At 38.2% G+C, this 14,521-nt stretch overlaps 1 protein-coding gene across 1 annotated transcript in view; it reads right to left on the reverse strand.

Annotated features, from left to right (window-relative positions):
• Positions 1–8,661: 8,661 nt before the first annotated feature.
• LOC124595122 (mitochondrial 2-oxoglutarate/malate carrier protein-like) overlaps positions 8,662–14,521 on the reverse strand; it is a 41,948-nt gene continuing 36,088 nt past the window's right edge. The window contains exons 4-5 of the mRNA XM_047133720.1: positions 14,266–14,365; positions 8,662–9,282 (exon numbers count right to left, since the gene is read on the reverse strand). Of these exons, the coding sequence (XP_046989676.1) occupies positions 9,051–9,282; positions 14,266–14,365 (332 nt within the window). The 3' untranslated portion in view covers positions 8,662–9,050. The remainder of the gene's footprint in view (positions 9,283–14,265; positions 14,366–14,521) is intronic.

Genomic DNA, 14,521 nt, shown 5'->3' on the forward strand with positions numbered 1-14,521 from the left:
CGTTCAACGTTAAAACTTTACTTTACTGTAGATCTAGCGCAAGTGACAGTTAATCATTCACTCATAATAGTAAAATTCATGTTGATGGTTTTTGGGGAAACGAGCAAGTGGACTAAAAGTTTTACCATTGTTTAGGTAAAAATGTTTTGATTTGGGGAGTTCAGGTAGGACATAGAAGATGAATGTAAACATGTTTGACCAATTAGTTTTATTATCACATAATTATCAATGTTATGTTTATCTAATGCGTTAAATGGCAAATTGTTGCAAACAAATGTTTCTTAACATCACTGGGTAAAATGGCCCTATGTAGAAACTTCCACTGTGATACCAGCACTACATACTAAACATAGCGTTCACATCTCATGCTCAAAGTGATACCCATTGGCTTGCATACATAGGGTCACTCTGCGGATGAAGGATGCCATACTTCGTGCTACTGTTTCCTCTTTGATGGCTGTACAAGCATCAATAATGCGTTGCTTCATGTCCTCTGGTGTTGTTGGTTCATGTTGGTAAACAGCATCCTTCACTGCTCCCCAAAGAAAATAATCCAGCAGTGTAAGGTCCGGAGATCGGGCAGGCCACCGAACCGGACCACCTCGTCCAATCCACCTACCAGGGAACTTACGGTTCAGAAGTCGTCGTGCTCGTAAGGCGTTATGTGCAGGGCATCCGTCATGCTGATAACACATGACCATTCTCCGGTTCAGAAGTACGGTGTCCAAGAGAACAGGAAGATTGTGTCGTATAAATCTGGAGTATTGTCTGCCATTTTGGATGCCATTTATAAAGAAAGGTCCGATAATGGTAGCTCCTATAATCCCACACCAAACATTAACTTTCCACGGACATTGATGCTCTACCTGACGGAGCCATTTTGGATTGTCTGCGGACCAATAATGCATATTCCTCATATTGACAATTCCTTTGTTGGAGAATGATGCCTTGTTGGTAAAGAGAACATCTGCAAAAAAATTTGGATTATTCAGAAGATTTTGCTGAGCCCACCTACAAAATGTTACCCTATTGCGGAAAATCATTTCCATGAAGATCCTGGAGTAAATGAACATGGTAAGGATGAAATTTATGACGTTTAAGAATACACTGTGCACTTGATTTTGACATACCAACTTCACGTTCAATTTGACGTGTGCTGATTTGAGGATTCACAGCTATGGTAGCGAGCACAGCAACTTCAGCACGTTCATCTGTGCGTGTTCTAGGACGATGTCGAGGTCTTGGATTTAAGCTTCCCGTTTCACGTAGACGAGATGTGAGACGACCAAACATCCGGCGCGAAGGCAATGGCTTCTCAGGGAGTCGTCTTCTGTACAGTCGTTCTGCCTGAACAGCATTTCGTCCACTTACAACAGGGTACAGTACAGGTATGTAGAGTAGGGTAGAAAACAGACATATTAACTTAATAATCATAATGTTCGCTAACAGTACTATCAACAAACAAGCAATCTCATAACGTATTTCCCGTCAACGTACATTCTCCATAGATCAGCAGCATTTCTACCATATCTTCATGTGTGTACATTATACGGTACAGTATAAGTTCCACAACGCAATGTTTATTCACAATGTGTACTACCTCCGTGCCGTCGCTAGATTACTCTGATGCACGACTACACTGGCAAGCGGTGTACTGCACACCAAAGCAACAACAAATGGGATGCTCGGAGGGTGGTGGAGTACAGGAGTTTGCATGGGTCGCAAATCATAAACAAGGCGAAGTGGTAACTGTGGCAGTAGTGGGAACTACATTGGACACTTGACTAGGTAGAGCCAGGCCCTGCGCGACAGGCACAATGGGTCATATAACGCATTAGATAAACCTTATTTTGGGTGTGCAGGATAAATAAGACAACCTGACTGGTGTACACCGATCGGTACTGGTTCATATTGTGTACGTAGATACGCAAAACGTGCAAGAGGGAAACCATTATGTGCTTATGAGAGTTGATGGCAGCAGACCGTATTATTCGTTTCGGACCTCTTGATAAGTATGGAGGTGTGATTACACATGTCAATCACATCGCGATTACGGGCAGCATGGGGTTCATGCCTGAGCCTCAGGACGTGCACTAGCAGCGCATGTCCGGTGTTTCAAGCGTCAGCTTCGTGTCTCAATATCTCCGGATGTAATGGGAATATTGCGATGCAATCAACGCCATTGTGTATGTGCCTTGTCATGCTATGGATTGCTGAAGAAAAAATATAGGAGGTCCATTTAAAAAAAACAAAAAAAACATAAGTTTGTGTTAAAAAACACATATGCTTTAGTTTTAGAATGTTTCCAAATATGTACATTCATGGGCCCCAGCCCTACATTGATACCGGTGAAAGTCTTTTTCCAATAGCTGTTATTGTTCCAGAGATATTTTGGGTGGACAAGATAGCTGGGACAGCCTGTATATAAAAACCACAAGGCTCAACCAATTGCATGTACTTTTGTCTTGTAAGTCACAGTATATGCCAAGATAAATTGTAAAACATTTAAAAATACATTTCCCATTTACAATATTGACAGTTCAGATGATAAAACAAAATCAGTGTTGCATTATTGTTAAGAGAGAAAAGGAAAGGTGCTTTTGAAGATGGCAATACTGCTATAATGTAAAACATCTGTAGCAAGTATCTTTGATATATGCTTTTGAAATGAAAATTACTGAAATGTAGAAGCAATGGCATATAAGACTTAATAGCATTAAGAATAATTATTTCACCCTACCCTCTAAAGAAGTAAAACAAGCAAATCTCTTAAAAGTGAAATTTCACGGTTACTAATATTTTCAGTAAAACCCCAATAAGATGTGACTGTAATTTTTAATTTCTTAGTCAAAGTGTAGTAAATGGCTCATTCAGGAAAAATCTTCAAACTGAAATTGCCTATTTTACTACTGCAATTGGATGACTGATTTCACAGATGCTAACAAATTTCAAGCATCTCAATTTATTTCCTTTACAAAATTTTTAGAAATTAGTGTATTGTGCTGTTATCGCCAGTTGGTATTATAGTCAGTTGCCTGAAGCACTGTACACTCAATATTCAATAATTTTTTCATTTATAAATGTGCTCTGTTAGTTAAGTTTACAGTGTGACAGTTTACAATGTGTTCTAGTCTTACATTGCTGAACTACATTTATGTGAAATATATACTTATTTTGAACTTTTGAATGACAAGTAAGAATTCATGTGAGATCATGACTATGGTGTATCCAGTTCTAGTTTCCACATGTTTCATTCTGGGAGGGGAAACAAAAATTTTAAATGAAAATTTCCTAACAGGACATGCTTTATTTTCTATCTACAGATTTCCATGTCGCATCACCTAACAAATTATAAAGTTTTATGAGAAAACATTACAACATAATCATCTTAATACTGCCAACTCCATGACTTTCATTTTAGTAAATCCATTGTGCAGTTAGCATTGCTGAATTTAAAAGTTAATTTATGTACAGTAACAGATCACTAAGTCAAATGGAGGCCAATATATCCACTTGTGAAGAAATCAAAAAAGTGTAAACTTTAAAATTCAGTGCCACAAACTGTTAACTCCTCAAAAGCCAACCATAACTCTTCAGTGAGAATCTCTACTAGCTATGAAAATTGTAAATGGGGGGAGGAGTACAGAACATTTGGGATTAACTTCCAGTCTACTATGTCTTCACAGACAGAGCATAAAATCATACTGGGACAGGAAATTGGCCACCACCTTCTCAAAAGAACCATCCTGGCATTTGTCTTTTGTGATTTAAGGACACTATGAAAACCTAAACCTAGATGGTTAGATGGTGATTTTAACGTCAGTCATCCCAAATGCGAATCCAGAATCTTCCTACTATGTCACCTCACTCAGTAAGTCTCAAATGGCAATGTTTTAGAAGTCAATTACTTATTTTGTATAAACAGACTTTCTTTAGACTTTGAAGAGGGATGGGCTCATTTAGTTTTGGTCAGTAACTGGTAGGAAGGAGAAAACAAATAGGTTGTACAATAAGGTATATACATTGACGTGAAGCAGAAAAGAGAAAGCTTGTAGATCTGGTAAAGGGATGGGATTTACCTGACTTTACAATGAAAACAATTAGCAAATTGAAGGAATAGAAATAAAAAAGTTAATAATTTTGGAAGACCTCATCTACTGATATCTCGTAAAATATTTTGATGTAATTCTTCACTTAATACCCATTCACTGTACAGACAGAAGTAATTAAAATTAAATGTGGGGCTCACATACATCACTTTTTAAACATCTAAGCAGTTGGATGTACTAGCCACATTCTCAAAGTACATTTAGTTTTTAACGAATATTGTTGTCAATAGACAATTTCCATTTATGAAAAAGAAAGGAAGAGTTTAACATACTGTTGAGATTGAGGTTTGCAATGGCGTCACATTTTAAGGGGAATCTGCTTTGTTCTTTTCAAAGGAAGCATACTGGTATACACCCAAATAATTCACGGAAACCAGGAAAAATCTACATCTGAATGGTCAGTTGGGGACCTGAACTCCACTCCTCTCAAACAGAAGTGCGGTATACTAATCGCTGCAGCAATTCACTAAATCTGAGTTAGTGAATAACAGCAATACTCACCTATAATAGCAGGAGGAGGAACGGTTGGTACTGTCCTCCTATGACACTAACTTTGGATCAGAGACAAGGGACAAACACAATCATCTCCTAAGCTACCTATGTTCAACAGCCTCCAGAAAAGTGTTTAAATGCACACTAATTATACAAGGTGAACATTAATAAACACAAACCGCAGATTCCTAATTGGAAATGGAGGTGAGAAGGTCTGAGCATGTGTCTGGGAATGCAGCATTTCAACTGCAGATGGTGCTGAGGAATGAAAGTTCCTCTGACCACGTGCAATGGGTTTGTTTTGTGTTCCAGGCTGCATGATTGACACAGCAAACTGTAAGCACCAGAACCGTCCGGTATCAATGTTGGGATGAAGCTGAGATGGCGTTTGTGTATGGCCAAGCAGATGGGAAACAGTCGAGAGGCAGCGTGGCTATAACAAAACAATTGCCTTCACAGACAACAACCACATCTCACAACATTTCAAGCCCTTTTTGGGTGTGTGGGTCCTTTCAGACAGACAAACGTGCAGGGAGGTGGCATACTGAGTATATTTTTGAGTACCAGGTTCTACATGATATTGAGACAAACCCTAGTAGAAGCTCCAAACAAGTGACCCGTCAACATGGTGTTAAGCTGAAGTATGATTATGTGTATCCTGCATGATAACCACTACTATCCCTAACACCTGCAATAAGTGCAAGGATTATCTATTGGCAGTGGATTTCCCTCTTTGGGAAGGATTTTGTCAATGTTTTTTGCACCAGACCATCACAATTGCGGGATTTTTATCATCAGTCCTCTTTACTGACAAAGCAACCTTTACCAAAACTGGCATCATCAGTCTGCATAATCATTGTAGACTACAGAAGATCCTCAGGGATTCGTTGACGTGTCTCATAGCATCGGTTCAGCATCAATGTGTGGGCAGGGATTCTTGGTGACCACATACTTAGACAGGTTATTATTCCACACCACCTTGATGGAGGAACATACCTGAACTTCCCACCAAATACTCTGCCTGGGCAGCTTAAGAATGTGCCTGATGGAGCACCACCCCAGCTCCGCATCATAGTTTGCCTACACCTCAACAGCATCTTCCCCTGACATTGGATAGGACACAGAGGCCCTGCAGGATGGCCTGCTAGATCAACGGACTTAAACTTCCAGGAACAGAAAAGTGTTATGTAAGCTGAACCAGTTCCTGATGCGCAGACCCTTCAAAAGCATGTTCACAACACCTGTGACGCTATTTAGAGAGAGGCCAGAATGTGCTAAAGAGTGCAGCAATCCATAATGTGATGTGGGAATGCGCGCATTGCAGCCCAAGGAGGCCACTTTGAACATCTGCTGTGACGTGGGTGTGGTGCAGCTCTATACTATGTTCTACGACAATTTACTGTTTTTGCATGCAAACCGTCCATTTCTGGACAAATGGTCATAGGAACTTTCTCCCTCCATTTCCAGTCAGGAATCTGTTCCTGCAGGTTGTTGGCTTTATTCATGTTCACTCTGTATATGGGGATATGGAGATATTAATAACTAGGTCACTGCTATATAGAAAAGGGAGACAATTTGATAAGATTTTGGACAGGGTCTCTCAACAGTGATTTAAAAGCAAATTTTACTTGCTTCTCCTTTCCTTAACACAATGAGGTCATTAAAAACAAATCATGAGATCAAGATGTGCAAGGTGTGCAGTATAGAGAGCAACTGGTAAGAAAAAGGTGCTGGAGAAACAGCTGGTAAGTGACTGGGTCAGAACACAGGTTGTCCCCGTGTTTGAGAAAGGTTATAGGGCAGGTTGGATAAATTACAGGTATCACCAACACTTATTTGTTTTAGAATTAAGGAATTTGGAATAAACATGCCTACCATCAACTACAGTGAGAGGCAGAGAAATAAGCTGATGGGTGCAAGAAGAAAGAAATAGGGTGCGAAGAATAGTTGAAAGTGCATGTTAGGAAATACAGAGCATTGAAACTAGGAGGATTGCAGGACCAAATGATATTTTACAGAAACCGTTCCTAGCGTACCACTCAGGAGTGACAGTGTTCAAGGATGGCAGAGTTGACGATGTTATACTTAGCAGCATGTTCTGCCCCACGGCTGATTTCACAGGTGGTAATGATTAATGGGATAGGGAGTACCAGCGGTAGGATACATGGAGGCATGAGATAGTTTCTGCACCTGGATCTTTCATAAATAGATCACTCATAGCGAATGGTTGGCCACAGGTTGGTTGGGCAGTAGAACACTCCATCAAAAAACGTAGATGCACTCCCCCCCTCCCTCCACACACACACACACACACACACACACACACACACACACACACACACACACACGGAGGGGGGGGGGGGGGGGAGAGAGAGAGAGAGAGAGAGAGAGAGAGAGAGAGAGAATATTATGTACTGGAGTGGAAACTATCATTATCTGTCCTGGTCTCTGTTCTTACCAATTGAGGTATTTGGGCATCCTTCAGTCTGATAAACAGATTCTATCTACTTGTACCTCTCTCAACTTCCTAAACACCACAGAACCTCTCCTGGCATTTTGAATTTTTGAGAAAAATACCAGCAGACTGAAGCTATGAGGCAAATCACTAAATTTGTCTTAATTGGTGAGGTTACTACCCACAAAAGGGAGCCATCAAGGCTTTTTCAATGAGTTGTGTAACAGTATATACTTTTCTACAGATTCATTAAGAATATGTCCCTTTGTCCATATTGATCACTGGAGAAGAAATTTTCTTCTGAATACTGTAGTTACAATACACCATACCTAGAATCACAACAGTTATTTCACCTACTTTTTTTCCATTTCTGTTTCTTGTTCTTTTGTCACTATTTTACACAGATTTTATAACTTTTGGTTAAGTGATCAAAGATTAAAGAAAACATTATTGTATTAAATACTGTATATTTACATTACATATTCACACAAAATCTCGCATGTAGCGCTTTACAATAACATTAACAACTACATCACAAATTTTACTTACACAACACTCAACTTTCATCACTCATCAACATTACATAACAACATTTAAAAACTATAAATCCAAAATATAAATTTCATCTATAAATCTTTCACATTTGTACAATATTATAATATTTCTTTTTACTAGTAAAACAAAATTTATCTTGCATTAAATATACATAACACTCATATTGAAATATTGTAGATGCATCTATTGTAACCAATTACAGTTCTGTTACAGTCTACATTTGTACTGGTGTAAGCCAGTTTACAAGAGGAAAATAATTTGACAAGATGACAGCAATATGCTGCATTATGCAGAAAAACAATTATTGTCTTTGCTCTTTTGTATCAAATTCAATAGATATTTTTATAAATAAGAAACACGTTTCATTATTTCTACATGAACTGAGGTTATTAAAAATAGTTTTCCCCCAAGAATAATAATGACATTTTGTGCCTAAGTACAGCTGTCAAATTTGGGCAGCTAAGGATACTTGTGTTTCACAATCAATCATTATTTTTTCAATGTTTAAAACCATTTCTTTATCATAATGTTCAGCAACCTAAAGAAACTGAAATTTTCGGATCAAGGCTGCATTTTGCATGTCTTACACCAGTCACATTTTCCAAGCATTGTCCTACATTTAACCTACTCCTCCACTAGAATAATCCATACTATCCAGTTTCCAGCAGCACATCCTGAACATGGAATATCATACGGGTTTTGACAAGTACCAAAGTTACAACACAAATTGTTTCTTATTCTGTAGTTGTGAATATACTCTATACCAGTCAACTACAGAGGCAGCAAATATCTTTGTGAAGACACATCAGTATTTTTTTTGGTCAAATGCAATAAATACATTCATTTCCATGAGTGACATAAAAATTCCTGAGTATTAAAAGATTTTTGCAGACAGGAACTAAAAAGGCAGAGTATGTGTATGAGAAGCTATTCACAATCCCTCCCTACTTTATCTGTTTCATCTTTTTTTTAAATGCATTTCAAACACTTGTAATCTGTGGAATGATTCAACTGTGCCTAAATGAACAGCAAACTGACTAAAATGATAAAGGTAATTGCTCCATGTTGGCTTTAAGGGGTATAACAATGGTATTGTATTAATTAAAAAAATTAAGAAACCAGCTATTGCATTCATTTATAAAGAAATTTTTAATGCCCACTTAGCAAACCCATTAATCATTTAAGTTAATCTGACTCATACTATAAACAGCATTTTGTGTGTTGTTGAGTTGATGCTAACAAAGGGACGAACATCAAATACTGCAATGAAAACAGGAAAAGACTAGAGGCGGAGGAGAGAGGGATTTCTTTTCAATAAAAAGAGTCTCAGAGAACAATATTGTGTATAAAACATATTACCAATGACAAAGATGGTGCTGGTGCTTGCATTTATGGCAAGGTTACTATACAATGGAATGGGAAAGGTTTCATGGCATATGTTACAGACCACTTGTCTTGCTGGCATCTTGTCCAAGTACACGGACACTGTAAAATGCATTCATCTGCTCTAGGAAAATAAAAGTCAGCACAGTGTGGGGTCCAAGTCTAGCATAGTAAGGAGTGAAACCTTTCCACAGAGAGAAGAAGCCTTCGTTACGAACCACTTTCATCAGCACATCAACGGCACCTTTGAATTCTGGTTTTCCATCAACCATCTTCATATTTTGTATTCTGTAATGATAAAGAGTTCATTCACTTTTTTCTTATTAGGAGTTATGAATACATAATATTTTAAACAAGTTTTTACTGGCATATGTAATATCACACAGTTTAAATGCATTAAAATAGAAATAAAAATGTAAAACCACATAACTGAATACTGAAGTTTTTCAAGGCAACTGCTTGTCAAGAACAACCAATCTGTTAGTCATACTTTACAACAGAGTAACAAGACAAAAATCACCTCTATGTCACAATCAATTTGGAGGGTCTAAATTAATAGACAGAGGATCTATTTCACTCTCTCTAGGGTCTCCTCAGATGACCCAACTATTTCATTGGGTACCATGCATGGCTTCTTGTGCTTGCACCAGGATGAGGTCATTTATGCCACATTCCTATCCCATTCCCTTGCTGCTTTTCCCCATAGTCTTCACCCCTCCCCCTCCACCTCGTTCCTCTCACTCAGTCCATGTCTCACCACACTGAGGCCACAGCATCAATGTAACATAGCTATTTGTGTACATATGACTTTTGTTAGCTCGTAGGAGACCATTGTCAGACAGCTTAACTGTCAGTCAGTCTTGTTTATGTGACTGTTTACTGCTCAATACCTCACAGCATGGTTAGTGTACTATCGTTACCCTCGCCAGTGCCTTTATTCTACTCAGGACTTCCCAGTGTTGTCTCCATGTATGAGCTACGTACAAGGACAAGTATGTATGAACGTACAAGAATGAAGAGGGAACAATAAAAAGGGGGACCAAGAAAGTAGTGCCTGAATCAAAAATGACAGCAAATAGGGATGCATTCTTCTTCCCATGCTGTTCAATCTGAACACCAATGAAACAATGACAAATAAAAGTAAGACTCAGAAGTTGGATTAAAACTCAGGGCGTTTCTGATAACATAATTCATCAGAGAACGTGAGGATATAGATATCCTTTAACAAAGAATTACATGACTTTTTTAACTGATTCAACAGACTAATGACCAAAGATGATGGACAGAGAAAAACAAAGAAAGACTGGAGTAATGAGAAGTAACAGAAGTGACATTTGCTATAAATGTAATATCAAAATTGAGGGCCATGTAGTTGGCAAAGTGAAGGAATCCTGCTACCTTTGAAGCCAAATAATGTGATGAATGAAGCAAGAAGGCTGTAAGAACCAGACTAGCATAGGCAAAGAGGGCATTCCTCATGAAAAGAAGTCTACTAGTATCAAACATAGGCCTTAATTTTTGGAAGAAATTTCCCACAACATATGTTTTGAGCACACCACCATATGTAAGTGAATAATGACCTGGCAGGGGGGAGGGGGACAGGACAATAAGAGAATAAAACATTTGTGATGTGGTGTTACAAGAATAATTGACTTCTTGGTGTTACAGGGAGCTCATGAGGACAACAACCGAAGAGGAAGACAGATATCCAACAAATATTTGAGGATGTTGGGTGTATGTGCTACTTTGACATGAAGAGGCTAGCACAGTGAAAGAAGTTGTGGCAGAATACATCAAACTAATATTTAGTATTCTTTATTTCCCTCAGCCACTGTTGATTTTGAAAATAGTTTCCCCTCTCTCACTTTCAGAGAAATCTTTACTAAAGATTTTTCTCACAAATCATCTCTAATATACTGCAAATCACCTATATAATTCAATATAGAAATCACACAATTGAACACATGGTGGGAAACATTAGCTTTTTGTGTGCTGGAAACTACTTCCCAGTCTATGCTTCATGCTGACAGTTGTTGAATATCCGACCGAATAATATTACTTTTCCTAAAATAAAACAACATTATCTGGAAAATGTATGAAATTGTAGCAAAGAATACCTGCTAATTCATTAATTTATTCATAGCTTCCAAAAGGTGGTCCTATTACACTTTCCTATAGTATGTTAGATAATATTTCAATGTGCGTTGATGACTCTCCATCAAAAATAACATGCTGCATTCTACCAGTCAAGATGTTTGCAATCCAACAGAAAATCATATGAGAACATTTTCTGGAGTAGGAATCACTGTGGCACTAATGCAAAATCCTTTTAGAAGGCTAAACATGTTTACTCAACCTGCTTATATCTATCCACAACACTGACAGTGTTAACAGAATTCAGTTACAAGCAGAAGTGAGTAATATAGGTTTCAACTTAATGGGTCACCTGTGGTGCCCTTAGCTACATAGATCTGACCTGTATTACTTTTATAATTGCTGGGAAGAGTTATCTGATCAACACATTTGCAATAGATTATGGCCAAATTTTGTATGAAATCGGACAGGTACTCCATTGGCCCCCTGGCGCAACTTTTTGGATACTGTGCTGTACAAACACACAAGTGGTATCTTAGTGCCTATGTTACAAAAGGCTGTTACGACCAGTACAAAAATCAAATCATGATTATCATCTGGAATGCACCACTATCATTTCTATGCTATATGGTCAAAAGAATCAGGACATGTACAAATGGTGTGTCCACCTTTTGTCTTTATGATGGCTTGAACTCTCCTGGGGATACTTTCAGTGAGGTGTAAATTTCTGTGGAGGAATGTCAGCCAGTTCTTCCTCAAGAGCCAACACAACAAAAGGAAGTTATTTTGGACACTGGGATCTGGAGTGACACAAACATTCTAACTCATATCGAAACTGTCCCATTGCCTTCAGGCCAGGACTCTAGGCAGACGAGTCCATTTCAAGAATGTTATTGAAAATAAACCATTGCCTCACAGATGCTGCTTTATGACAAAGTGTATTGTCATGTTGATACAATGAATCATCAACACCAAACTGTTCCTCTACTGCACACAGTACACGATGATGGAAAACGTGTTTATATCATTCCACATTTAGCGCTTTCTTAATCGCAATAAGGAGAACACCCCCTAACCATGAAAAACACCCCACACTGTGACACCATCTCCTTCATTCGTCACTGTTGGCACTAGACATGACTGCCAAATGCCAACTCAAAATTTTCAATCAAATGCGACTCATCACTCCAGCTCAGTCATTTCCAGCCATCCATTATCCAGTGGCACCATTCTTTATGCCACTTTAAGTGTCACTTAGCATAGACTGCAGAAACGTGTGGCTTATTAGGAGCTGCCCAACCACTGTACCCCATTCTTCTTAACTCCTTACACACAGTCATTGTGGTAGTTGGATAGTTGGTAGCACTTCAGGAGTGGCTCCTTCCATGGATTTCATATGATTTTTTACAACTCACCTTCACAATGTTCAGTGGACCCTGCCCATATGTACAAGACATCTGCTGGTCTTGCTTTAGCTGAGGTTGTTCCATTGCATTTCCACTTCACATTCACATCACCAGCTTGAGAAGGGTTGAAATGTCTCTAATAGATTTGTTGCTCAAGCAACATTCAAGACTAGTCTACGTTCGAAGTCAGTGATCTCTCCTTATTGCCCCATTCTCCTATTTTACTGACAACACAATACTCTCCATCTCCTTTTACACTGGTGGGTCCACCTATCATGACATTTAGTGACCTAGTTCACATTACTTACTGGTATATGGATACTTTTGAACAGATAGTGTGTGTGTGTGTAACTAAATGTAACAGCATAGTTTCCTCTTTGTAGTGCAAGTTCAGTGACAAATACAGAAATTTTATTTAGCTATGCTCATCCAAAGATGATGATCTATCATCTTGATACATGATGCAGTTTACTATAAAAATAATAACATTTAATGGAACTCATACAAACAACAAATAAAATTAAAATTATAATGTCTTCAAGTTTTATTTTTGTGTGTGAACATTTGGTCAACTGCAGGTTGTGTCCAATATGTGCTGCAATACATAGCTTAATTTTATGATGCGCTGTGTCAGTAAGGTTCCAGATTTATTCAAGAGGAATTGCAGTTTATGTTTCCTGCCCTGTGAGAGTCAGTTCTTCCACAGTTCAGGTGACTGTTCTAGTTTTGTCTCTATTTCATCCCACAATATGTGCAACAGGGCTGAGATTCAGGAGAACCTACTTGGCCACTATAAGGCTGTAATGTATCTGAAGGCTTCTCTCAATATGAGCACAGGCATGCATTACCCTGCAGCAACATCTCACATTTAATGTTAACCAGCTGAGGGACAACTATTATATCAAGAATCTTCCCATGGTAACAAGCAGTCTCTGCATCCTCAACAGTTACTATAGATCCTCAGACAGTAAAACTGGAGATAATGTTGTGTGTTGCCCAACAATTGGTCCATGTTTTTTGTTATGCTGTTGGCCATGATTGTGACCTTCAATACAGCAAAATTACACCTGTGTTTCATTACAGGCGATATTTATGTTATTTGGCAGCCTTAGGTGACACAAAGTATTAAAGTGTTTCAAGTTCTGTGGCCATCAGAACACTGGAACTTGGGCCAGCTGTATGCATATGAAAAGCAACTGCTTGTTGCACAAAGTTTGGTATCACAGCAAGCTAAATTTAGACCACTTTTCCTCAGCTATCCTTCAGGACATCTTAATGATGCACCTTCACTGTATGTTGTAATATGTCATATAAGTCTTGTACGAGATTTCCAAGCAATTCATCATTGCAAATCACCCACTGTATACATTATATTCATATGCACATGCAAGAACGGTTCTGCATGATAAATCACAGTGGTACAAAGAATTTATCACCCCCTGTGCCCCTTAATTACAAGATTACAACAGTTGCTGATTTCATGCTCATACTCATCCTCAAAAAAGTATGTTTCAGAGGTCATGTTTCAAGTCATTTATTTCAGACTGAACACCAACTACACTGTACTTATCTCCACTAGTTGGTGTACGTTTCCCATGACAAATTGTGTGGGTAGATTGCACACATAACACAATGGGTCGGAAAAAAAAAAAATCACACTAATTACACACCAAAATGGCTTTTCACATCTCCTGACATGCTAAATTAGCAATTTCCTCTACAATGTTCGAATTCTCATAAGCGGAAATAATTTATAAAACTGCTTACCCACCTTGTCTTTGCAATGTCAACAGGCATTGAAGCAATGGTAGTTACCAAACCAGATATCATGCTGCTTACAAAATGGCAAAATATGTTTTCTTGAAAGTAACCTACACAAACAAAAAATTAACAATATTAAATATTTTGTAAAACTTGAAATGTAAATTAGAGATAGAAAAATTAATTAGAGACAATGCAGTGAAAACATTACGCAATTTCAAAAGAATGCTTCACTTATTTTTGAAGTACAGGAATAGTAACATCAA

This window comes from Schistocerca americana, chromosome 2 (genome assembly GCF_021461395.2).
Source record: "Schistocerca americana isolate TAMUIC-IGC-003095 chromosome 2, iqSchAmer2.1, whole genome shotgun sequence".
In the NCBI taxonomy this organism is placed as follows: domain Eukaryota; kingdom Metazoa; phylum Arthropoda; class Insecta; order Orthoptera; family Acrididae; genus Schistocerca; species Schistocerca americana.